Below are 26,154 nucleotides of genomic sequence, written 5' to 3'. Positions count from 1 at the left end.
CACACCATGCATAACACATTACAATTAAAGTGTCAAAAGTTAAAGACAAGGATAGAACCTGAAAAGCAGCAAGAGAAAAACAACATAAAAAGTGGAAGGGGGAGAGTAAAAATTTAGAGCATCAGAAGGTGTTCAAGCCTAAGTTCTTATCAACTGAAGTAGATTGTTTTTAACATAAACTGTTATGTGTAAGCCTCATGGCAGCCACAAAGCAATAACCTATAGTACACACACAAAGACAGAGAAATATAAGCATACCACTACAGTAAATTATCAAACAACAAAGAGATCATGAGAAGGAAGGAACAGTAATAAAACAACTAACACAATGGCAATAAGTACATATCTATCAATAGTTATTTTAAATGCAAATGGACTAAATTCTCCAGTCAGAAGTGAAAGTATTGAAATGATTAAGAAAACAAGGCCCATCTATATGCAGCCTATAAGAGACTCAGTTCAGATATAAAGACACAAAGAAATGGAAAAAGAAGGCATACAGAAAGATATTCCATGCAAATGGAAACAAACAAACAAAAAAGCTGGGACAGCTAATACCTATTTCATATAAGACTTAAAAAAAAAAAGACTGTAATAAAAGACAAAGAAGGGCAATGCAGAATAATAAAGAGGTCAATCCAACGGGAGGACGCGACATTTGTAAATACATATGTGCCTAACATATAACATACGGAGTATGTTATACCTACCTAACATATAGGAGCACTTAAATATACAAACCAAATATTATAAGACCCAAAAGAAGAAATGACTATATTACAATAATAGTAGAGAACTTTAATAATATCCCACATTTATCAATTGATAGATCATCCAGACAGAAAATTAATATGGGAATATTGGCCTTAAATGACAGGATAGACAAAATGGACTTAATAGATATGCAGAGAACATTCATCGAAAAGCAACAGAATACACGCTTTGAGTGCATATAGAACTTTCTCCAAACAGATCGTATTAGGCCACAAAACTAGTGTTAATAAACTTCAGAAGAATGAAATCAGGGCCCTAGACGGGTAGCACAGTTAATTAGAACATCATCCCACTATGCCAAGGTTGTGGGTTTGATCCCTGGTCAGGGCACATACAAGGAACAACCAATGAATGTATAAATAAGTGGAACAACAAATCAAAATTTCTTTCTCTCTCTGCTCCCCACCCCCATCTAAAATCAATCAAAAAATAAAATTGATAAAACTTCACCTACAATCACCAATAAAAAAAGAGGTCTCAAATAAATAAAATCAGAAATGAAAAAGTAAATATTGTGACTGATAGCACAGAAACAAAAAGGATTATTAAGAGACTAAGTGGAGAACAATGACCAACAAATTTGACAACCTAAGAAAACAGATACGTTTCTAGAAACAGACAACCTACCAAGAATGAATCATGAAGAAACAGAAAAATCTGAACAGACCAATTGCTAGTATGGGATATTGAATCAATAATCAAAATTATCCCAATAATTTTACTGGTTTACTTTTATTATCCCAGACAATCTTACTGGTAGACTCTACTTAATGTCCCAAAATTAATACTAATCCTCAACTTTTGAAGTTTTCAAACTTTTGAAAAATGAGAAGAGGAGGGAACACTTACCAATTCATTTTACAAGGTCAGAATTACCCTGGTAATAAAACCAGAAAAGGATGCCACAAGAAAAGAAAATTATAGGCCAATATTCCTGATGAACATAGTTGGAAAAATTCCTTAACAAAATATTAGCTGACTGAATTTAACATTAAAAAAATCATACCATGATCAAGTAGGATTTATTATAGGGATGCAAGGATGGTTCAACATCTATATACCACTAACAGACCACATTAAAAAAATGAAAGATAAAAATATGGTCATCTCAATAGATGCAGAAAAAGCATTTGACAAAATTCAACATCCATTAATGATAAAAACTCTTATCAACATGAGAACAGAGGGAATGTACCTCAACATAATAAAAGCCATGTAAGAGAGACTCAGAGCTGAAAGCTTTCCTCTAAGATTAGGAACAAGACGAGGATACCCACTGTCACCACTTTTATTCATGCAATACTCAAAAATCCTAGCCAGAGTAATTAAGGAAGAAAAAGAAATAAAAGGCATCAAATGGAAAGGAAGACGTAAAACTGTTACTATTTGGGATGAAAATCCTCAAGACTCCACCAAAACCATTGTTAGAACTAATAAATGAAATCAGTAAAACTGCAGGATTCACAATCATTACAAAAATCTTCTGCATTTATATAACCAACAATGAATTAGCAGAGAGAGAAATTAACAATCCCATTTACAATTGAATCAAAAAGAATAAAATGCCTGGGAATAAATTAAGCCAAGGTGGTGAAAGATCTGTACGCTAGAAACTATAAGACAGTTATGAAAGAAAATAAAGAATATACACATAGATGGACAGATATTCCACGCTCTTGGAATTAATATTATTAATATATCCATACTACCCAAAGCAATCTATAGACTTAATACAATCCTTATCAAAATTCTAACGGCATTTTCCAAAGAAATAGAACAAACAGTCCTAAAATTTGTACAAACCACAAAGAATGTGAATAGCCAAAACAATCTTAAGCAAAAAGAACAAAGCAGGAGTCATCACACTATCTGATTTCAAAGTACACTACAAAATTTAGTATTCAAAACAGTATGGTATTGGCATAAAAACAGAAACATAAATCAATGGAATAGAATAAAGAGCCCAGAAATAAACCCACACATATATGGTCAACTGATTTATGACAAAGGATCTAAGAATGTACAATGGGGAAAAGGACATTCTTTTCAGTAAGTGGTGCTGGGAAAAGGACCGCCACATGCAAAAGAATGAAACTGGACCACTATCTTAATCCCTACACAAAAATTAACTCAAAATGGATTAAAGAACTGAATGTAAGACCTGACACCATAAAACTCCTACAAGAAAACAGGTGACAAGCTCCATGACATAGGTCTTGGCAATGATTTTTAAAATCTGACACCAACAGCAAAGTTAATGAAAAACAAATACTGAACCAAAAGCAAATCCTTCATTCTGTTGATGTGATATATGACACTTACTGATTTGTGTATATTGAACTGTCCTTGCATCCTCAGGATAAAATACACTTGATGGTGGTGTGTGAATACTGTAATGTGCTGTTGAATTCACTTTGCTAGCATTCTGTTGTGAATTTCTGCATCTCTGTTTATCAAGAATTTTGGACTGTAATTTTCTTTTCTTGTAGTGCCCTTGTCTGGTTTTGGTATAAAGAATGCTGGCCCCATAAAATAAATTTGAATTCATTTGCTTCTTAAAATTTTTGGAAAAATTTGCCCTGACTGATGTGGCTCAGTTGGTTAGGTGTCATCCCACAAAGTGAACAGTTGCTGGTTTGACTCCCAGTTAGGGAACATGTCTGGGTTGAGGGCTGTGTTGAGAGGAGACCTGCTGATGTTCCTCCCTCACATGGATGTTTCTCTCCCTTTTTTTTCTCCCTCTCTTCCCTTTCTCTAAAAATAAATAAATAAAATCTTAAAAATTTTAGAAAAGTTTGAGGAGTGGAGTAGAATTCTCTTGGGAATTCATCAGGTCCTGGGCTTTTCTTTTTGGGGAAGTTTTTGATTACTGATTCTACTTCCTCACTCATTATTGGTCTGTTCAGATTTTCTATTTCTTTATGCTTCAGTCTTGGTAGGATGTATGTTTCAAGGAAGTAATCCATTCTTCCAGGTTATCCAATTTTGCTGACATACAAATGTTCATAATAGTGTCTTGCGATCCTTTGTATTTCTGTGGTATCACTTCACTCTCCTTCCTCCATAGGGAGGGTGTTTCTCTCCATGCTGAGCTGCCTGGGCTTAGGGGATCAGATAACATGGGTAATGTGAGATTTTCCTTTCTACCCTCTTCAGTGCATCTTATTTCTGTGCTCCACCAACATTCTGCAGCCTCTCATCTGGGATCCTTATATCTTTGGAACATATTTTTGTACACAGATAGTTGTTAAATTGATGTTTCTGCAAAGGGTGTGAACAATGGAAACTTATATGCCACTCACCTTGCTGATTTCAGCCTCTTCTGGTTAAATCTTAAATTACATACACGGCCTAAATCACATTTCAGTTTCCAATTACGTTGGACTTTTTGGAATGGTTTTATAATTTTCATATTTTGTATTTTTTATTGCTTCTTTTTTTTCTTTATAGAAGGTTTTCTTTATCTTCTGAACATCGTTTTTCATTTCTATCATAATTTTGATTTTCCAGAATTCTTTTTTGATTCTCTAAATGTTCCTTTTATAAAAAGTGTCATTTTGTTTCTATCCTGTGAATACAATTTCTCTTCTCTGTCTGAGGATATCAGTGCCTTCATTGTTGTTGTTGCTGAAGGTTTCTTCTCCCTGAAATCTTGTTTCATCTAAGTTATTCCCCCTTCTATTTCTTTGTTTTCAATTAGCAATAATTGCACCTCAGATAAACCTCATTGGCTGTGATACTGCCACTGCACAGCTTTTTGCTTTCTATATGTTATATAAGAGGTTTTATTCAGGTATTTAGTGATCCTTTGTTCTATGGTCATATTTAAGAGTAAATGCTAAAAATCTGGTTGAAAGTTCTGACCTATGTGTCTGTTGACCCTGAGATTTACTGTACAATGATTTGGCTGGGTTGTTTCCTTGGGGATAACCTGATGTCAAATCATCAGGTTTTTTATTCTTGGGCTGGATAGATTTTGCAGAAAAATACCTTTTAGTCTTCTGCATGGAGATTTAGGATGGGTTGCTAGAATTCTGCAGGGTGAGTGAGGAATGAAGTCGGGTCATCTCAGCATTCAGTATGCATGTACTCATTTAATGTGTTTTTAGTGTGGTACCCATACCTTCAGTTGTATCTTGTGCCCCCAGTGCAGAAGCTCTCCACTGCACACTCTCCAGGGAATAACACACCCGTCTTCTGCCTGGGTAGAGGACATTTCCTGAAGATCAACTGTTTCTTTACACAAACTTTCTATAAACTCTCCTGATTTTTGACTCTATCTTTACCTTGTCCCCACTTCCAAGGTTCCTGGTGTCCCCAAGTCCTCAATGGAGGTTTGTGCTGAGTATATCCAGTTGCTTCTTGGTCTTCACCTCTGGTGGCTTGGGATTCAAATAGTCTGCCAATTTTATTTACTTTCCAGTTTGTAAATCTTTCTTATTATTATCTCTTCTCCTTTATCCTTTGTTATTATGGATATATTTCTGGAAGAAAAATCTCTACTGTCATTTTAGAGGAGTTTCAAGACAGGCCAAAAATACTACATGTGGTTAAGTTGCTATCTTTATCAGAAGCTTATTCCCCTTCTGTGATGGCTGTGTTACCATTTAGCACTGTTGCTTACGGTAGCAAGTATAGCTGTGCCATCAAGTAATCACAGAATATAAAGCCAACAGCATTAACTGGCAGCAAGGAACAATAGTTTTCTATAAAGAGCTACTGATTTATGGCAAAGTAAAACTTCCCAGGAGACAGTTCTTGGAGACCCTTGACTAAATTCCCACTTGTAGGCTTCAAGACATATTAAGAGCTTTTGTACACTTAATGGCTTAAAAAAATCTCTTTGAGGAGAGAAAGGTGAAAATAACTAAGTGGTAACTATTAATTGTTTTCAAGTAAGTCACACTAAGATGTGTGTGCATCTTTATCCAGAAAGATAAATGTTACATTATTGCAACAAGCTGAACTTTTAACATTTGCAGAGTTCTTTTCAGAAATCTATTTTAATAATTGTACCAGCTTGGTGTTTAATGTTACCATCAAAGAACAGAGCAGACATTCATGGGATCAAATGAATAGGAGGTGATAGAGTTTGGCTATGGTGTGATTCAGACATATCGCATCTGACAGTTTTTAAAAATAATTTATTTTTTATTTTTCAAATCAATCAATTTTTAAGATATATTTTATTGATTATGCTATTACAGTTGTCCCATTTTCCCCTCTTCATTCCCCTCCACTCTGCACAACCCCTCCCACCCACATTCCCCCCTTTAGTTCCTGTCCCTGTGTCATAAGTTCTTTAGCTTCTACATTTCTCATACTATTCTTACCCTCCCCCTGTCTATTTTCTACCTACCATCTGTGCTACTTATTCTCCATACCTCTTCTCCCTCTCCCCTCCTCCCACTCCCCTGTTGCTAACCCTCCATGTGATCTCCATTTCTGTGTTACTGTTCCAGTTCTAGTTGTTTGCTTAGTTTGCTTTTGTTTTTTAGGTGTAGCTGTAATTGAGTTTGCTGTCATTTTACTATTCATATTTCTTATCTTCTTTTTTTAGATGAATCCCTTGAACATTTCATAAAATAAGGGCTTGGTGATGTTGAACTCCTTTAACTTGACCTTATCTGAGAAGCACTTTATCTGTCCCTCCATTCTACATGAAAGCTTTGCTGGATAGAGCAATCTTGGATGTAGGTCCTTGTCTTTCATGACTTGGAATACTTCTTTCCAGCCCCTTCTTGCCTGTAAGGTTTCTTTAGAGAAATCAGCTGACAGTCTGATGGGAACTCCTTTGTAGGTAATTGTCTCTTTGTCTCTTGCTTCTTCTAGGAGTCTCTCCTTCATTTTAATCTTGGGTAATGTAATTATGATGTGCCTTGGTGTGTTCCTCCTTGGGTCCAACTTCTTTGGGACTCTCTGAGCTTCCTGGACTTCCTGGAAGTCTATTTCCTTTGCCAGATGGGGGAAGTTCTCCTTTATTATTTATTCAAATAACTTTTCCATTTGTTGCTCTTCCTTTTCTCTTACTGGTACCCCTATGATTCATATGTTGGAATGTTTAAAGATGTCCTGAAGGTTCCCAAGCCTCTCCTCATTTTTCTGAATTCTTGTTTCTTCATTCTTTTCTGGTTGAATGTTTTTTTCTTCCTTCTGGTCCACTCCATTGGTTTGAGTTCCAGTTTCCTTCTCATCACTATTGGTTCCCTGTACATTTTCCTTTATTTCACTTAGCACAGCCTTCATTTTTTCATCTAATTTGCGACCAAATTCAGCCAATTCTGTGAGCATACTGATTACCAGTGTTGAACTGTGCACCTGATAGTTGGCTATCTCTTCATCACTTAGTTGTATTTTTTCTGGCACTTTGATCTGTTTTTTCTTTTGGGCCATTTATTTTTGGTGAGCCTGTTACATGAGGGGCGGAGCCCTAGGTATCCACCAGGGTGGAGCAACCACGTCACTGGGTTGTGACACTGTATGTGGGGGAGGGGTCCTAAAGGGAATAATGCTGCTTGCTCTGCTCTCTGCCAGATTTCAGTTACTTCCCCCACTACCCACAAGCAAATCGGGCCCTTCTGGTGCTGATTCTCATGTGGGTGGGTTTGTGTACGTTCTAGGACTCTGTGGGTCTCTCCAACAAACTCTCCTGTGAGGCTGTGAGTTTCTCCTGCTGCCTCAATGCCCCCAGGTGTTTTCAGTCAGTGGTTTAAGGCTTTACTTCCCTGCGATGGGACCCTGGGTTGCCCAGTTCGTCTCACTCCCCAGTTGTTTCTCCCAGTTTATCTGCGTGTGAATGTGAGACCACCCAGTCCGCAACCCACCACCTAGCTGGGTCTGCCCGCTGCTGCCTTGCCAGCCAGCTAGAGCCTTGCACACCCTGCTCCACAATCCGCTGCCTCACTGGGTCCGCCAGCTGCCACCTTGCTGCGAGTCCTCTCTGCCCGGCTGCCTGTCTCTGCCCCTCCTACCAGTCTGGATGGATGTTTCTTCTTTAACTCCTTCATTGTCGGACTTCCATACAGTTCAATTTTCTGTCGGTTTGTTGTTTTTTGTTTTTAAATTGTTATTGTCCTTCTTTTGGTTGTACAAGGAGGCACAGTGTGTCTACCTATGCCTCCATCTTGGCCGGAAGTCTCACACGTGACAGTTTTAAAAGGGACAGAACACTACCCTACTTTGAAACATTTCCTGATTATGAGAAAAACATTGGGGAGAGAGCCCATTAGCAGAGGGCTACAATTAATGTCGTAATATGTGGTTGTTATACACTGTCATTGTTTTTTCCTGATGTGTTTCTTTTCCTTTTTTTTAATTGAATTTATTGGGATGATATTGGTTAATAAAATTATATAGGTTTCAAGTGCGTAACTGTACAATACATCATCTGTACACTGTATTGTGTGCTCACCACCCTAAGTCAAGTCTCCTTCCATCACCATTTACCTCCTCTTTATATCTTCTACCTCCCCCACCTCCCATCCCTCTGGTAATTACCACGCTGTTGTCTGTGTCTGAGTTTTTTTTTTTTTAACTTAATCCCTTTATCTTTTTTCACCCAGCCCTCAAGCTTCCTCCCCTCTGACAGCTGTCTGTTTCTATCTGTGAGTCTGTCTCTATTTTGTTTGATAGCTTATTTTGTTCATTAGATTCCACATGAGTGAAATATTAGGGTACTTGTCTTTCTCTGATTGACTTATTTCACTTAGCATAATGCTCTCCAGGTCCTGAGTAGTACAAAAAGGACAGTAGACTGTCCTTTGGTCTCTAAGGTTTCTTGGTGCCTTAAAATACTTTATTACTTAAGATAATAAAAATGAAGGTAATAGAAACAAAATAACTCTTGATTTTGACAAGTACGTATAGGACTGAAGTGAAAATCAACTTATTTTACTGAGAAATAGAAACTAAATATTTAAGTCAGTTGCATTTTCAGTTAAGAACAAGATACAAGAGTCGTACAATAGATAAAGCTAAAGCATACACTGCAGTTCTTTGTAATAGCCGTAAAAGAAAACAAAAGTTAGAATGCAAAGACAGATATACCGCCTCTATATTTGCCAAAGTCACATGATAGCTACCTTTAAATAGCTGAGAGCATCATGTGGTAGATAAATCAGATGTAATTCTGTAGGTATTAGAGAGCATACAAAAGGATCAATGTACAACAGAGATAATGTTTTTGGGTAAAGTTAGCTAAGTAAAACAATATACCTCAGTATATAGTTATTTGTTCCTAAAAATTTAGAAGCAGGGGCTGGCTGGATGGCTAAACACATACAGGACATGTTCAGAGGGAATTTTCTTATTAGAAATAATAGATACTTTCTAAAGTTTTTTCAATGCAAATTTTCTATTTTCCTTACCAAAGGCACCATATTTTTGGACTATAAGATGTACCTTTTTCCCCTCCAAATTTGGGAGGAATAATGGTTGTTAACGCTGCTATTGAGTTCTGTTTACATTTACATTGGTGAAATATTATGTTATTTATGTTATTAAATATTTTACCACATTTTTTACTTCAAAAATTTTTCCCTATTTTCCTCCTGTAAAACTGAGGTGTGTCTTATGGCCCGAAAAATACAGGTAACATTTTCTCAGAATCTAGAAGTAATGACTATTCATGACAGGAAAACTGAAAGCAAACAAACAAACAAACAAACAAACCCACAAAAGGAGTAACTACCCAAAGAGAACCAGTATTAAATTTTGTCTATATCTGTCACCAATTTTTGGTCTTAAAGCATAATTGTATTCATAGCAAACTGTATTTGTACAATTGTAGACATAAACAAGATTACTTCTTGCCCTTGTCCTCAGTCTGAATAAAATTAAGTTCTGGTCTGGAGATTTCTCACCCCTGATATAAACTGCTATAAGCTATTGAAGAAGAAAGTTATAGGAAACTCCATTATTGCTTAGGAAGGAACTAAATTTATAGTCCTTTGCTCATTCAGTATACATATTTAAGTACCTACTAGCTTCAAAGGCACTGGCCAATTGCCCTCAGACACACAGGTGAACAAGATAGTTGTGGAGAGAACAGCTAGTCAGAAGACCAAGCTAGAAGCAGAACATGACAAAAACCAGGAGTGAAGGGTGGTTAAATGACACATGAAAAGAGGGCTACAAGAGCCTGTCCACAAAACAATTTACCCAAAGACACTTCTATCTCTACCTTGACAGCAGTTGGCATAGGAAAGACTCAAGATCCTAACTTTGTAAGCAGTACAACAGGTCCTTGAATAACTTAATTTCATTCAACATTGTTTTGTTACGATGCTGATGAGGTGCTATAGGAACTTAACTCTTGTGTGTATCAATTATCCTATGCTGAAATTGGTTTCATTATATGTCGTTTTCCTTAAAGTCACAGAACCTATTGGCAGCATTAAGTGAGGACTTGCAATATTTTATATTGCACTCATCACACTTTGGTAAGTGTATTAGTTCTTTCATGAAACTTGTTTATTCCACCACGTCTTTCATAAGCCACAAACCTGAATTTTGTAAAGTGTTGCCTACTATATTTTATTACATAAAAATTTGATTTTGATGTATAGATATATCCTTCATTATGTTAAAAGTTAAGTTTAATGGTCTTGTGTTCACATGCTACTTTAGGAAAGCAATGTGAAGCACTGAGAACAAATACAGTGGGGTGGCTAGTAAGTGCCAGCAGGCACCAAGGAAATAAACATCAATACATCCAAATCAGGAGTTACTTTCTTCTACGATTGGCTAATTTTCAGTCTCTTCAGCAGTAGGAATTTCAGAACGCCATAAGCAATCTTTAGGGATTCCACAGCCTCACTGGTAGAAGAGAGACATGTAAACATGCTGTCCTGTATCATGAGTGAGCCATATGTTATACAGTGCTAAGGAGCCCAGGAATTGGAGTCACACAGACCTGGAACGAATGGATCCAAGCTAGGTCACTTACTAGGTGCTCAATCTCTGAGGACTTCTGTTTCCTCAAGTACAAAATGGGACAGCTGATACCTAAACTCATAGTGATATGAGAATTAAGTAAGTCATTGTGTATGAAATACTTGTTACCTGACAAAGAATAAAGCCTGAACAATATGTTAGCTGTTAGGTAGGAGAAAGGCAACATGAAAGGTAGAAAAGGGGCAAGAAAGAAACCTTTTGACTCAAAAAACCTCTTTTGATAAAATTTTGTAAGTAGAGATCCACTTATGGATCTCAAGGTATGAAAAGTTGATTTGAAGGGTTCTGCTTCTGGTAATGATGAACTAACCCTAACCCTAACCCTAACCCCCTCCCCAAAGTAAATCTGGAGAAAAAATTCTGTTTGAAGGCACTGGACTATTAACAGGGCAGTGGAAAATTAGGGGGCCAGATCTAAAAGGAAATTCAGAGAGAAGTAGCCTAGCATTTGAGATCCTCTTTCCCCTGGAACACCTGCCGATTTTGGAACAGGGGCCTGACAAGTTGAGAAGTTGAACTTTGAGTTGCTAGTATTTTGGAAATAATTTTGGGTTTATCTTCATAACATATGCTAGTCTACAGTTTTATTTTCTTGTATGTGATTCTCTGGTTTTGGTTTCAAGTTGACACTGGCTTCATCCACAATTTGCTCTTCTTTTCCTGCCCTATTCACTGCTGAGCCATAGAGATCATAAAACAGAAATTCACAGTATCTATTCCCACATTCCATGTAAATGCTTACTAGTCCTACTTACCCCTTGGGATAGGTCACATGTCACTACACCTTTGTTTCTGAGGGTAACAACACTTTTCTTGATATGCTGTGAAACTTCAGGTTCAGTCTGAGAGGCAGAGACTGTGTCTAATCCATCTTGGTACCACTAGGTTGAGGGGGCATTCACTAGGTGTTCATCCTAACTTTTTCAAGCTTTGTTCATGTGTTTAACATCTTGGCAAAGGAAACTAAGAAGCCATACCTGGTGGGGTTCCTTTTATCTTCCTCAGATATCAAAAACCAAACAAAATCTGCATAGCTCATTCTTCCTTCTCTCTGTACTGTTTTTCCCCTGGGAAAGAAAAACAAGACACATGAAGTTTCCTGAGAACTTACTCATATAAATTCAGTAGAATGACAGACAAAGAAATAAAGTAATATCTCCCTTTGGAAGTTAAGTTAAATTAAAAAAAAATTAGAATGCTGGAACCCTCACAAAGGCAACCCCTTCCATGGTCTACCTTGTTTTTGAAGGCCAAAAGGGTAAAACCAGAAGGAATTTGCAAATAAGTAGAAAACAATCCGGTTTGTAATTTAAATACAAATAATTCCCAGGATCAAATCCTGCTACCTGTATTTAGATAAAGGACTAATGCTCATATATTAAAGAATTACTACTGTTTTGTGTGAAGCCATGACTGTATGTATTGCAGGGTGTTATCTGACCTACAACATTGCTACATTACTCAGGAAGCCTTGCTACAGTTTTACTTATGGTTTATTTTTAGATTCAGATGCTTTTTCTTACCTTGTTACTGCCCCAGAGAATATCCTTTCAATAATTCTGTTGGATGAAGCTAAATAAAAGTAAAAAAGTACAAAGCTAGTTAAAAACATGCTCCCATAAAGGCAGTACTTTTGGGAAATTTGTCTTCAGTAGCTACAAGCTAAAACACAGAAATCTTCTATGAGAAAATACTAGTGGTTAAAATATTACTTCTGCATAATTTATACTTTCTGAAAATAAGAATTTGGGGTGGCTCAGTCAATTATTAATTTTTTAAAAAGAACAAGCTAATGGATATCCCTGACAGCTGGAATGTATCAATATAGTTGAGCACCAAGTTAGTTCTGGACACCCTGACATCTAAGACAAAAGTGTGTAGAAGTTGAATTGATCTTGTTATCTAGTAAGACAACTGTTCCTTTAAAACAAGACAAATTTTATCCTAGCATTCAATTCAAGGGGAAACTGATCATCAATCAGCTCCTAGTATAAGGGATATTGAATAAAACAATGGAGAATGCTTTCAGGTAGACTTTTACAAAAAATACCAAAACATACCGTAAGCATACAACTTTTATATATTCATTCTATAAAAGTCCAGGATATAACATGGTATAATGTATAATTTTTAGAAATTCCATCAGTAAGTTTTATTCAAAGAGAGAGGCAAATATATCTTAAGATACTATGTTGCTTTTGATGATAGATGCTAGCTAATCCAGAGCAGAGATGTTCCACCATTTTCATTTCACGGCACACATGAAAACAAATGACTAAAATTCTGCAGTACACCAAAAAAAATATTTTTTGCTGATCTGACAAAAAAGTAGGTATACAATAGGTACAATTTTGATTCATTCACACTGGATGGCTATTGTCTTTTTTGGCTGTCGTCATTTTTTATTTGCCAATCTAAGGAAAAAGAGGTCAGGACCCCTGACTAAATAGTTGGGTATTACATGTTTTAAAAATTCTTGCAGCATACTGGTTGAAAATCACTGCTACAGATAGAGTAGGATACCTTATTGTGGGTTCAAAACAACCCAAACCATTAGTTTTTAAAAAAGAAAATGACAATGGATCTCAGACCTAGGGGTGTGGTGAGGACAGAAGTCTGTTCTTTTAATAAGTGCCCCAGACAACGGCATGCACACTAAAATTTCAGAACCAATGATAAGGCCTTTCAAGAGTTAGGAGTAATCAGCATCTAATTCTCCTGTATAAAGTTAGGTACGGTCAACATAAAGGTAAGTTAGTTTGGCTGAAGAGTGCTGAGAATATGGGAATCAGTACAGCTATGTCTGCCTACAAATCAAAGCTTCCAGAAGGATCCCCTAGACTTTGTTGAACATTGGTTTATGGGGTTAATAATTTGAACTATATAGAAAAAAAGAGGGCTACATAAAAAAGGCAAGGATATTTAATTCCAAAGCTAAAGTATTTTTGAAAGTCTTTTTTAGATTTGGAAGGTTTAGCATCCCAAAACTGAAGACCATATTGTCCCATTAATGACAGGTTAGAGGGTGGACAATTATAGAGTTTCAGAGGCCCCTTTGTCATATAGGCCTAGATGCCTGTTTTTCTGGACTTCATCTCTGTAACATGTTTACATGAGCTGTGTGTGTGGATATACTATATTTTGGGACATACTGGGAATTATGCTTATGTCAGCCAGACAGTGTACTTTAGAGCCAAAAGGTTTTTCATGACCTTGGGAGGCTGGCTCACATACAGATGATCTGGCCACTGGTAATCAGAAGGTGCATTGCTAATAAGGCTGACCTGATGAATACCTCCATTTTTATGCTATTTGGTGACAGGAAGGTTATGCATACTTGAAGAAGAGAGGATGTAGTACTAAAATGCTTATCAAATAAGTATATTTTAGTATTTTCCTTTTTATGTCTGGTTGGCACCTAAGAATCTGAGAGGCAGAACTCTGTTTCTTAAATATGAAAGTTCTATACAACTTGACATCATATAGAATGAACCTTTTCTTAAGATATACACAGATATGCCAAATAGTGGGAGTAAAATTCAATGTATTTATATAAAATTTGTACTCTGCTGCATCTAAAAGGCAAAAGGCTGATTTAAAAAAAATAACAGTGCCTGAGAAGACAATTTAAGAACAGAACAGGGGAAATCTCAGAAGAATGAATCAATGTATCTTGGTGCTTTCTTAAAATATTAAATCAGTAGGTAATAGGTTCTAAGTTGACTACTGGTAAAAATGAAGCAAAAAGGGTATGTAATATATAATATTTTGGTTTTTGACAAATCAAAGCACATAAAATTCATCAGCCCAAAACCAAAATCTTTTCTGGAACTAAATTCCAAAAGGTAAGTTTTTATAAGTGTCCTTGAAAATACTGGCCCATCAGAAAAATTATTTGCACCCATGGCTGTGTATAAATATTATAAAATAAGAAATTTATAAAGGTGTATACATATTCTTTTTAAATAAATTTTACACAGGTATGGATCTTACTCAATTCGTAATCAGAAAACAAACATCACTTCACAGACTCTCTAATTCCTCAAAACTAAGACTCTAACTGCTTACTTACCTCCAATAAATCCCTTCTCCTACACTTGGCTTCTAAATAAAAAAAAATAGCATTTTTACTCATTCCCACTTAAAAAGTCTTGGCCCTTTAAAGAGTACAGAATTTAAGAAATGGGAATTCCCCATAATGAGTGGGGAAAATTTATATAACTATTGCCTTCTTCAAAACATTAAGTCTAAACATCTACAGAAACTCACCCTGGTCATTGTATCTCGATAGATCGGCCTGGCTGATGTAGAGGTCATGATCACTATCTAGTTCCCAGAATTTACAATAAATAACATAAAAATGTTCATAGGAAAAGTAGTCTGTGATTTGGTTTATATCTTCCTCTTCTTCCAAAAGGGCTAGAGTCTGAAATGGTATGAATAAAGAAAATTTATTTTAAAATTATGATAATCCAGGCTTGGTCATTATACAGAATCTAGTAAATTTTTATTTTAAATTGAATTAAAAGTTTTGGTTTTGGTATCAAACCAGGAACTTTAATAGGTAACCGCATCCTCCCTTTAATCACCTGATCAATCTATAAACATTTATGAACTCTGTAATATGCTTAGAAAAGGGTTAGATGCTGTGGAGGATTTAACAGCAGGAAAAGGAAAGGACCATCACCAAGGGGGCTGCAGCCTATCAGAGGTCACCAACTAGCAAGCACCCAACAACTAGACAACAGGCTCAGTTACATGGCCATATACTGACACCACTTTTAACTTCAAAGTGATGCTAAGTAATTAACATCATTTAACAAAGTGATTAGGCAGAGTGACCATCTATTCTATTATGAAGAGTGGGGCATCCACAAGTAGGGCTTGGTTTTGTAATGAAATAAAGTTCACCGTAAAGGTGACTTATGTATACCATTGTGGTGATGTGTGGTGGCTGGGCGCAGAAGCCTGGTGGGGTGGAGGGCAAAGCCTCAGAGCCCTGAGCTGGAAGTAGACCTGGGTCTCCCCTGACTCACTGTGCACCCTTAGGGGAAACAACAGAAATAATGATTTTGAAACCAGAATTCTTAAAATTAGTCAAATTATCATGTAAGGGGGCAGATATAGAAGACATTTTTGGAAAAGAAGGATTCAGAAAGAAGAAACCAAAGGAAACTTAGGAAATAGAAAAAATAAAATAAAATGAAAAATAATATCTGATATATCGATAACAATAAAGATAATGAATTAAATCTCCCTAAAAGATTTTCTGATTGAGTATAAAAACCGAATACCTAAAACAAATCTAGATATAAGCTGTCCAGAAGAGATAAGTCTAAACAAAATTAAAAAGGTTTAAAAAAATGATGTTAAAAAATACACATTCTATCAAAATCTTAAAAGAAAGAAATGTTAATATGGGAATACGAAATGGAATTCAAGGTAAAAAACATTAAGGGACAAAGGTGATTATTTCATAATACAAATATATTACTTTGATGAAAAATATTTTTTAAATGTTAATACTGGGAAAACAAAATGCTTTGTCAAACTGAAAACAACATAAATTATTAAATTATGGGAATTCTACTCAATGGGAGATTATGTATCCAGCAGAAGTTATAAAGTCTACACAGAAATAAAGGAAAACTATGATGTGGTAAATACAAAATACACAATACACAATTGTACACACTAAGAGCTATGTAAAATCCTAAACTCCATATATGCATATGAATGAGACTAGAAGAACACATACAAAAATGGTATTAGTTGTATTATGGTCATAGAATGTGATTTTTCTTGTTTTCCAAATTTGCTATAATGTTTTATTTTATAAAATGCTCTTTAATATATAAAAAGCAGAATATGTACAATAGAACAAATGTTGAGAAGCAAGGAGCTCTCATTTTCCTAAAGTGAAAAAGATGAATAACTTTTGCTATTGGTGAATATGTAAATGTAAGTATGAATGAGTACAAGCTTTTAGAAAGGAAAATTGGCAGGATCTATCAAATTGGAAATGCTCATACCATTCGATCAAGCATTTCTCCCCCCTTGCCCCAGTAGTCTATTCTAGAGAAATTCTTACTCATATACACACGAGAGGAAAGTACAGGGATGTCCACTACATTACTGTACAGGGAAAATATGAAAATGACTTGAATATCATCAATAAAAGAATTTGTAATTAATTATAAATGGTATAGGCATGTCATAGATTATGCAGTAGTTAAAAGAATGATATAGATTTATTTGAACAGGAATGAAGGAAATGTTAAGACATATTGTTAAATAAAAAACAAACAAACAAACAAAACAAAAAAAACACACCAAGTTAACAAAATAGTATAATCACATATATTTTAAAAATGTCGGGGTTCGGGAAGATGGCGGCTTTACTCTAGGCAGCGTTTTTCTCGGCTTCTGTGAAGAGGAGGGAAACTCTCGGATCAGTGGAGAAACAGAGCAAGTGGACTAAGTTACCAAATCACTTTTGAAAGCAGGACATCAAAAATTATTGCGATCACGGAAAAACCAGACGGTAAGGAGACTTCTTCAGGACAAAAGGGGCCCAGGGATCAGTGCGGGGACTAGGGGTGTGCAGTCTCCAGGCCCGGTGCTCCCGGGTCTGCCTCGGGGCTCCCGGGAGAGGGGAGTTGCTGCTCCCTCCCCTGAATATGGGGTGTGAGCAACTCCAGGGGAGAACATGTTGCTAGAAGGAACAGATTGGCCAGTTGGACTGGGAAAAAATCGCCCAGGGACTATGAACACCTGCCCAGAGACTTGGGAGAAGTGAGGGCCTCTAGCCGACAGGACCAGGGGCAGCCTGGAAGAGCGCCCGCACCACTAGCCCGGTGGAAGTGTAGATGGGTGGAGAGCACAGAGTCGGGCCTCGCTAAGCTCACGCCCCATAGGGAGGCCTGAATCGCGCGCCGTGATCCCGGGAGGGACGTGGCGCTTGGTGCGTTCATACAGTAGTGGCTCAGAAATTTCCAGCCAGCCCCACCGGGGGAGCAGGGAAAGGCGCCAACACCCGGTCGGTCGGAGTGCAGTTCGGCGGGGACCATGGAGCTGGAAAGGGCTTGGCTTGTGCACCATCAGGAAGACTGTCTCGAGCTCCCTGTGAACCCGGAATGGTCACGGCGAGGCGCTAAGGGCGATCCTAGACCCCGAATTTCAAAAGTTTGGGGGAGGGGCGTGCCCTTTTACGATTCGCAGGGAGGGCGCAGTGAATCCCAAAATGTCGTGGGTGCCTCCTGAGATCATGAAGCTGGAACCCTGCAGGACCCTGGAGTCCAGAAGAATGTGGAAGTGAGATCCAGAGAGCCAGTGTGCTCAGGAGCGCCCAGGGTACCTCACAGACTTGCTGAGATTTGGGCTGGGAGAGAGACAGAAGCATTTCAAAGGTCCCTCAGCCAGCTGAAGCCAGCAAGATCAGAAAAACTGGTCTGGCCAGTTAGAAGCCAACAAGAGGGTTTGTTTTTTTTCCCCTCTTTTTGTTTTGTTTTGTTTTGTTTTGTGTTGTGTTGTTTTGTTTTTGTGGCTGTTGTTAGTTGATTGATTTTATCTTATGTTTTATGTGACATTTTATTTTTCAATTCTTATTATTTTTACCTCGCAATCCCTTATGTTTCTCTTCCATTCATCCTAATATTATTCTTTCCACTCCAAATTTATCTCTCCTGCACTATATCTTCTGCTTTTCTTTCCTTTTTCTTTTTTTTTAATCTTGCAAGTTACTGTAAATTTGTATTATCTTTTTCTCACTTTTCCGACATTTTTTATTTTAATAATATTTTGGTATTCTTTTTCTTTCTGTATAATCTTCTTTGCTTGGCTGGTTATACTGACATTTGATAGGTTCCCCCTGGTATCTCAGTCACAAGGTGTTGATAAGTTACTATCATTCATCTGTTTTCCATTAATACACCTCTCAAGGTTCTATACTCTTTATTCTTGTTATCTAGACCTCATCGATTCTGCCACAAGACTGTCACTTTACTATTACTGTTAGTAAGACCTAGTCTATACAATTGTAAATACTTCTCAATACCCCAACCTGATCTCAGACCACTGTGCAATTTTCTGAACTATACTATTGTGGGGGTTGTCTCTATTCTTTTACACACTACTCCTATATACTAATCTTTAATCCAACCCTACCTTAGAATCTGACCTCCCACAGCCTCACAGCTTTCTAGATGCAACTAACAATCCTCTTGTCCCCAGTAAGAGTCTTACCTTCTTTCCACCCTTTCTAAAACGTGGATAGTGGGGTGGAGGATCATGGTTAACACTATAAGGAGCCAAAGGATAACCCATCTCTTCTCTACTGGCTACTAATGTAAATATCATAGTATACTGTCTTGCTGTCTTAAACCATTTTGCCTTACTCCTCCAACTGATCACAAAAAAGAATAGGGGGAATCTGTGAGCACCAGGATACACGAAGGAGATTGCACCACTTAATCTCACAAATATTCTACCACAGAAGTTTACACCATAATTACAGGGAATCAGAACAGATCAAATTAACAAACAAAAAGAAAAAAGAAGAAACCCACGAACAATGAGAAAACAAAGAAGCAACCCCCAACTGAAGGGAAACGGGGAAACGAGGAAGCCTCAGGAAAAATGCTAAATGAAATAGAGGCAACTCAACTATCAGATATTGAGTTCAAAACAATGATTACCAGGAAGTTCAATGAACTCACATTGAGCTTTCAGAAATTAGAGGGAAACTACATCAATCTCACTGCAAACTATATAAACATGAAAAAGGAAATAGAAACTCTCAACAAAGGTCAAGAGGAAATGAAGAATACAATTTCTGAACTGAAGAACACAGTAGAAGGAATGAAAAGCAGGATCAGTGAAGCAGAAGATTGGATTAGCGAGCTGGAGGACAAAGTAGAAAACAACGTCCAGAAAGAGCAAGAAAAGGAAAAGAGGCTCAGAAAGAATGAAGAGGGATTAAGAGAAATGCAAGATAATATGAAACGTAATAATATCCGTATAATAGGGATACCAGAAGGAGAAGAAGAAGAGCAAGGGATCGAAAACCTAGTTGAACAAGTAATGAAGGAGAACTTCCCTAATTTGATGAGAGAAAAAGTCACACAAATCCAGGAAACACAGAGAGTCCCAATCAAGAGGAACCCAAAGAGGCCCACCTCAAGACACATCATAATTAAAATGGCAAAATTTGAAGACAAAGAGAGAATCTTAAAGGCAGCAAGGGAGAAACTGGAAGTAACATACAAGGGAGCCCCAATAAGGCTAACAGCTGACTTCTCAATGGAAACACTTCAAGCCAGAAGAGAATGGCAAGAAATAATCCAAGTAATGAGAACCAGAGGTCTGCAACCAAGGCTACTATATCCAGCAAGGCTCTCAATCAACACAGAAGGCCAAATAAGAAGCTTCCCAGACAAAAGCAGTCTAAAAGAATACACCTCAACCAAATCAGCTCTGCAAAATATCCTAAAGGGACTGCTTTAAGGAAGGGAAAGAGAGAGAGAGAGGAACACATACACATAAAAGACAATGAATAAGTACCTATCAATAATAACCTTAAACATAAATGGATTAAATGCTCCAATCAAAAGACACAGAATAGCTGAATGGATAAGAAAAAATGACCCACATATCTGCTGTCTACATGAGACCCACCTCAGGATAAAAGACCTACACAGGCTGAAAGTGAAGGGCTAGAAACAAATCTTCCAAGCAAATGGACAGGAAAAAAAAGCCAGGGTAGCAATACTCATATCAGACAAAATAGACTTCCAAAAAAGGTCCATAAAGAGAGACCCAGAAGGTCACTTCATAATACTCAAGGGAAGAATCCATCAAGAAGACATATATATTGTAAATATATATGCACCCAACATAGGAGCACCGAAATACATAAAGAAAATCTTAGAGGACTTCAAGAAAGATATGGACAGCAACACAATTATAGTGGGAGATTTTAACACCCCACTATCAAAAATAGACAGATCTTCTAAACAAAATATAAACAAAGATATTGTGGCATTGTACAATACGCTTGAGGAAATGGACTTTACTAATATACACAGAGCCCTCCATCCAAAAGAAGCTAAATATACATTCTTTTCAAATGTACATGGAACATTCTCAAAGATAGACCACATGATAGGACACAAAACAAGCCTCAAGAATTTTAAGAAAATTGAAATCATACCAAGCATTTTCTCAGACCACAAGGGACTAAAGCTAGAAACCAACCCCAAGGGAAAAAACCAAAACCACTCAAAATCATGGAGATTAAATAGCATGCTATTAAACAAGGATTGGGTCAAGAATGATATTAGGGAAGAAATCAAAAGGTTTCTGGAAACAAATGAAAATGAACTCACAACAACCCAAAACTTATGGGACACAGCCAAGGCAGTCCTGAGAGGGAAGTTCATAGCGATACAGGCCCACCTAAAAAGGTTAGAAACATTCCAAACAAACAACCTAACCCTACATCTACAAGAACTCGAGGAACAACAACAAAGGCTGCCCAGAGCAAGCAGAAGGAAGGAAATAACCAAGATCAGAGCAGAATTAAATGACATAGAGACTAAAAGCACAATTCTAAGGATCAATGAATCCAAGAGCTGGTTCTTTGAAAAGATAAACAAAATCGACAAGCCTTTAAGCAGACTCATCAAGAAAAAAAGAGAGAAGACCCAAATAAACACAATCAGAAATGAAAGAGGAGAGATTACAACAGGTACCACAGAAATACAAAGGATTGTAAGAAATTACTACAAAGAACTGTATGCCAAGAAATTTGAAAACCTAGGTGAAATGGAAAAATTTCTAGAAAAATATAATCTTCCAAAGCTCAATGAAAAAGAAGCAGAAAGCCTGAACAGACCAATAACAACAAAAGAAATTGAAGCAGTAATCAAAAAACTCCCAACACAAAAAAGCCCTGGACCAGATGGTTTCACAGGAGAATTCTACAAATCATTTAAGGAAGAGCTAACCCCTATCCTTCACAGACTATTCCAAAAAATCCAAAAAGATGGGAGTCTCCCAAACTCTTTTTATGAGGCCAACATCATCTTAATTCCAAAACCAGATAAAGACACAACAAAGAAAGAAAACTTCAGGCCAATATCACTGATGAACATTGTCACTAAAATCCTCAACAAAATACTGGCAAACCGCATCCAACAATACATTAAAAGATCATACACCATGACCAAGTGGGATTCATTCCAGGGATGCAAGGATGGTTCAATATTCGTAAGTCAGTAAATGCAATACATCACATAAACAAAAGCAAAGACAAAAACCACATGATCATATCAATTGATGCAGAAAAAGCATTTGATAAGGTACAGCACCCATTCATGATAAAAACACTCGGCAAAGTGGAAATAGAGGGAGCATTCCTCAACATAATAAAGGCCATATATGAGAGACCTACAGCCAACATCATACTCAATGGGCAAAAATTAAAATCTTTTCCACTAAGATCAGGAACAAGACAAGGCTGTCCACTTTCACCACTTCTGTTCAATATAGTACTGGAAGTTTTACCACAGCAATCAGACAAGAAAAAGAAATAAAAGGCATCCAAATTGGAAAGGAGGAAACAAAACTGTCACTGTTTGCAGATGACATGATAGTATCCATAGAAAATCCTATAGACTCTACCAAAAAACTGCTTGACCTAATAAATGAATTTGGCAAAACAGCGGGATACAAAGTCAATATCCAGAAATCAAAGGCATTTCTTTACACCAACAATGAAACGGCAGAAGCAGAGATCAAGGAAAAAATTCCATTTGAAATAGCAAAAAGAAAAATAAAATATCTAGGAATAAACCTAATCAAAGAGGTAAAAGACCTGTATTCAGAAAACTATATAACACTCAGGAAAGAAATCAAGGAAGACACAAACAAATGGAAACATACTGTGTTCATGGATTGGAAGAATTAACATCATCAAAATGTCCATACTACGCAAAGCAATTTACACATTCAATGCAATACCTATTAAAGTACCAATGGCATATTTCATAGACATAGAACAAACACTTCAAAAATTTATATGGAATTATAAACGACCCCGAATAGCTGCTGTAATTTTGAGAAAGAAGAGTAAAGTAGGAGGGATCACAATACCCGACACTAAACTATACTACAAGGCCACTGTAATCAAAACAGCCTGGTACTGGCATAAAAACAGGCACATAGACCAATGGAACACAACAGAGAGCCCAGAAAATAAACCCAAGTCTCTAGGGTCAATTAATATTTGACAAAGGAGGCAGCAACATAAAATGGAGTAAAAATAGCCTCTTCAACAAATGGTGTTGGGAGAACTGGATAGCCACGTGCAAAAATATGAAACTTGAGAACCAACTTACACCATATAGAAAAATAAATTCAAGGTGGATAACAGACTTAAATATAAAATGTGACGCCATTAAAGTCCTAGAGGAGAACGTAGGTAGGAAAATCTCAGATATTTCACGCAGAAACTTTTTTACTGACTTGTCCCCTAGAGCAAGGGACATAAAGGAAAGAATAAACAAATGGGACCTCATCAAAATTAAAAGCTTCTACACAGCTAAAGAAAACAGTATCAAAATTAAAAGAGAACCAACTGTATGGGAAAACATATTTGCCAATGATACCTCAGTCAAGGGTTTAATCTCTAAAATATATAAAGAACTTACAAGACTGTACTCTAAGAAGACAAGGAATCCAATTAAAAAGTGGGCAAAGGACTTGAACAGACACTTCTCCAAGGAGGACATACAGAAAATCCAAAGACACATGAAACGATGTTCAATATCGCTAGCTATCAGAGAGATGCAAATTAAAACCACAATGAGATACCACTTTACACCAGACAGAATGGCCATCATAAACAAAGCAACAAACAACAAGTGTTGGAGAGGTTGTGGAGAAAAGGGGACCCTAGTGCACTGTTGGTGGGACTGCAGACTGGTACAACCACTATGGAAAGCAGTATGGAACTTCTTCAGAAAACTAAAAATGGATCTGCCTTTTGACCAGGCAATTCCACTGCTGGGACTCTATCCTAAGAATACTAAAACACCAATTCAAAAGAACCTATGCATCCCATTGTTCATAGCAGCACAATTTACAATAGCTAGATGCTGGAAGCAACCAAGATGCCCATCAGTAAATGAATGGATCAAAAAACTATGGTACATTTACACAATGGAATTCTATGCAGCAGAAAGAAAGAAGGAGCTCCTACCCTTTGCAACAGCTTGGATGGAGCTGGAAAGCATTATGCTAAGCGAAACAAGCCAGGCAGTGAAAGACAAATACCATATCATCTCACCTTTAACAGGAACCTAAATAACAAAACAAAGAAACAAACAAAATGTAACCAAAGACACTGAAATAGAGGCCAGACTGACAGGGCCCACAGGAACAAACTTAAAGGACACACGGTCATAAACTAAGGGGAGGGTGGTAATGGGAGGGAAGTGGGAGGGGTGGGAGGGGAGACTGGATTGGGAGTAAAAAGGAGAAAACTGTATTTGAACAATGATTAAAAAAAAAGAAATTAAAAAAAGTCAAAAAAGCAGCCATACAAAATAAAACTAAACACTCCATGTGTACACACACACACACACACACACACACACAGCTACAGGGAGTGAAATGGCAGGGTGAAGAGATAAACAGTGACTTCAGATTATTATTCCAGATATGTTCATGTTATTAGAATATTTTATGAGCATATAGTCATATAAGAGGAAGGCTAAGGAGAGGGGTAGGGGAGAAAGTAGAGGGGAAAATATATTATGCTCTTGGAAGAACAACACGAGTTCTCTTTCTAATTCAGCCACTTAACTTGCTGTTTGATCTTGTCTACGTCATTCAACCATACTTGGGCTTCAAATTTTATCATAATTAAAAAATTATAGATTATAATAATGATCCAGAAACTACAAACTCTAATGTGCTGCAGGAATGTGAGGTGTAAAGCCTCTTCTATGGAATTATTGTCATTTCAACACATCCCATGTTACCTACTGTGAGCCCAGGCATGCACTAAGCATTTAATAAATGTTAATAATAACTGTGATGATTACTGTTCATTTTACAATACAAGAAGTTTGTATATCTATTATGGGCTGCTAATTTTGCCAAGTCTTTATTACTTTGTCCCAGACAGAGATAGAAAAAAAAAAGTAAATAAGATTGTCTAATGTATTACCCTAAACTTCATTTAGTATAATTCATTTAAAACATACTTCATGTATTTTCAAGGGTGAACAATTCTACCGTTTTTAGGTTAACAGAAGCTTAAACAATCAGGCATGAAGATTACCTCGGTAAAAGGCTCCCACTAGTGGCCAATACTTCTTCATAAAATAAAATAATTGAAGGAAATGTACTCTTTCTTAAAAGGAATTTTAGTACTTTTCCCCAGCTGGACCTGGATAAAGAGTTGTTGCTAAAAGGATCAACTTGAAATTTTTCTATTTCTTTAGCAAGGTTCTTCCCAACCCAGCCTCATCTCACCCCTCAGGCCTCATCACTGGTCACTCTCTGTGGAGCCTTTGGCTACTTAAGACTTCCTGCAGTTCCTGAGCATGATATTGTACTGTCATGCTTCTGGGTCTTTGCGTATGCTGCCTCCTTTATCTGAATCCTCTTTTCTTCTAATTTTTTTTTTATTTTGGTAAACTCCTGATATCTCCAAGGTCAAGATCCCATATTAGTCCTTCTGTGAAGCCTTCTTTGCATGTTTATTATACACTTCTGTGATCTTTTGCAAGTCAGGTGTGGATGTGCACTTTCCCTTTTGCTCCGCAGTGCGTGCATTGATGTAAAAATCCCTTGTTATTCATCCTTGTTCCCCCCAGCACATCCCAAGTATCTGGTAAATGTTGAATGTCTGAAAGTAGTGACAGAGCTCTGCATACAATAAGCACTCAAATATTATATTTGTTAAATGAAGTAAGAATAGTATTTAAATTGCTCCTGATATGTGAATTCCAGTAAGAGACATACTTGCAAAAAGTTGCTTTTTCTTATCTCTGCCGAAGTAATTTTTCCACTCCAAGATCTGTTCACTGTGTAGAATATTCTCTGAATAACCTGGTTCAAAGGAAAACAAAATGAAATAAAACCATTAAAGATATCAATTACTTTACCAATGACCATCATATCTTATGAATATACTTTGAACCAGGTAAGTTTTGGCTTTTTGATTATGTCAAGTGTCATTTATAGTAAAATTAACACTTTTAATTTTTTAAATACTTTAGATTTTTATTGTTGTTCAAGCAGTCTTCTGCCTTTCCCCCCTACCCCTCCCCACTACCCCAGGCATCCCCACCTCCCTCCCCCATTTCCACCCTCCCTTGTTATTGTCCTTTATAGTTGTTCCTGTAAACCCTTCCT

The 26,154-nt window shown here is 37.0% G+C and overlaps 1 protein-coding gene across 4 annotated transcripts in view; it reads right to left on the bottom strand.

Moving 5' to 3' along the window:
• PPP2R3A (protein phosphatase 2 regulatory subunit B''alpha) overlaps positions 1 to 26,154 on the bottom strand; it is a 157,597-nt gene that overhangs the window by 42,756 nt on the left and 88,687 nt on the right. For all 4 annotated transcript variants that reach the window (XM_028519000.2, XM_036030691.1, XM_036030692.1 and 1 more), the window contains 4 exons: positions 25,762 to 25,848; positions 14,998 to 15,154; positions 12,252 to 12,300; positions 11,706 to 11,795 (listed from right to left, as the gene is read on the bottom strand). In XM_028519000.2, the coding sequence (XP_028374801.1) occupies positions 11,706 to 11,795; positions 12,252 to 12,300; positions 14,998 to 15,154; positions 25,762 to 25,848 (383 nt within the window). The remainder of the gene's footprint in view (positions 1 to 11,705; positions 11,796 to 12,251; positions 12,301 to 14,997; positions 15,155 to 25,761; positions 25,849 to 26,154) is intronic.

Source organism: Phyllostomus discolor, chromosome 7 (assembly GCF_004126475.2).
Source record: "Phyllostomus discolor isolate MPI-MPIP mPhyDis1 chromosome 7, mPhyDis1.pri.v3, whole genome shotgun sequence".
NCBI classification, from domain to species: domain Eukaryota; kingdom Metazoa; phylum Chordata; class Mammalia; order Chiroptera; family Phyllostomidae; genus Phyllostomus; species Phyllostomus discolor.
Note: the sequence above shows the minus strand (reverse complement) of the source record. Positions and strands in the feature narration are given on the sequence as shown.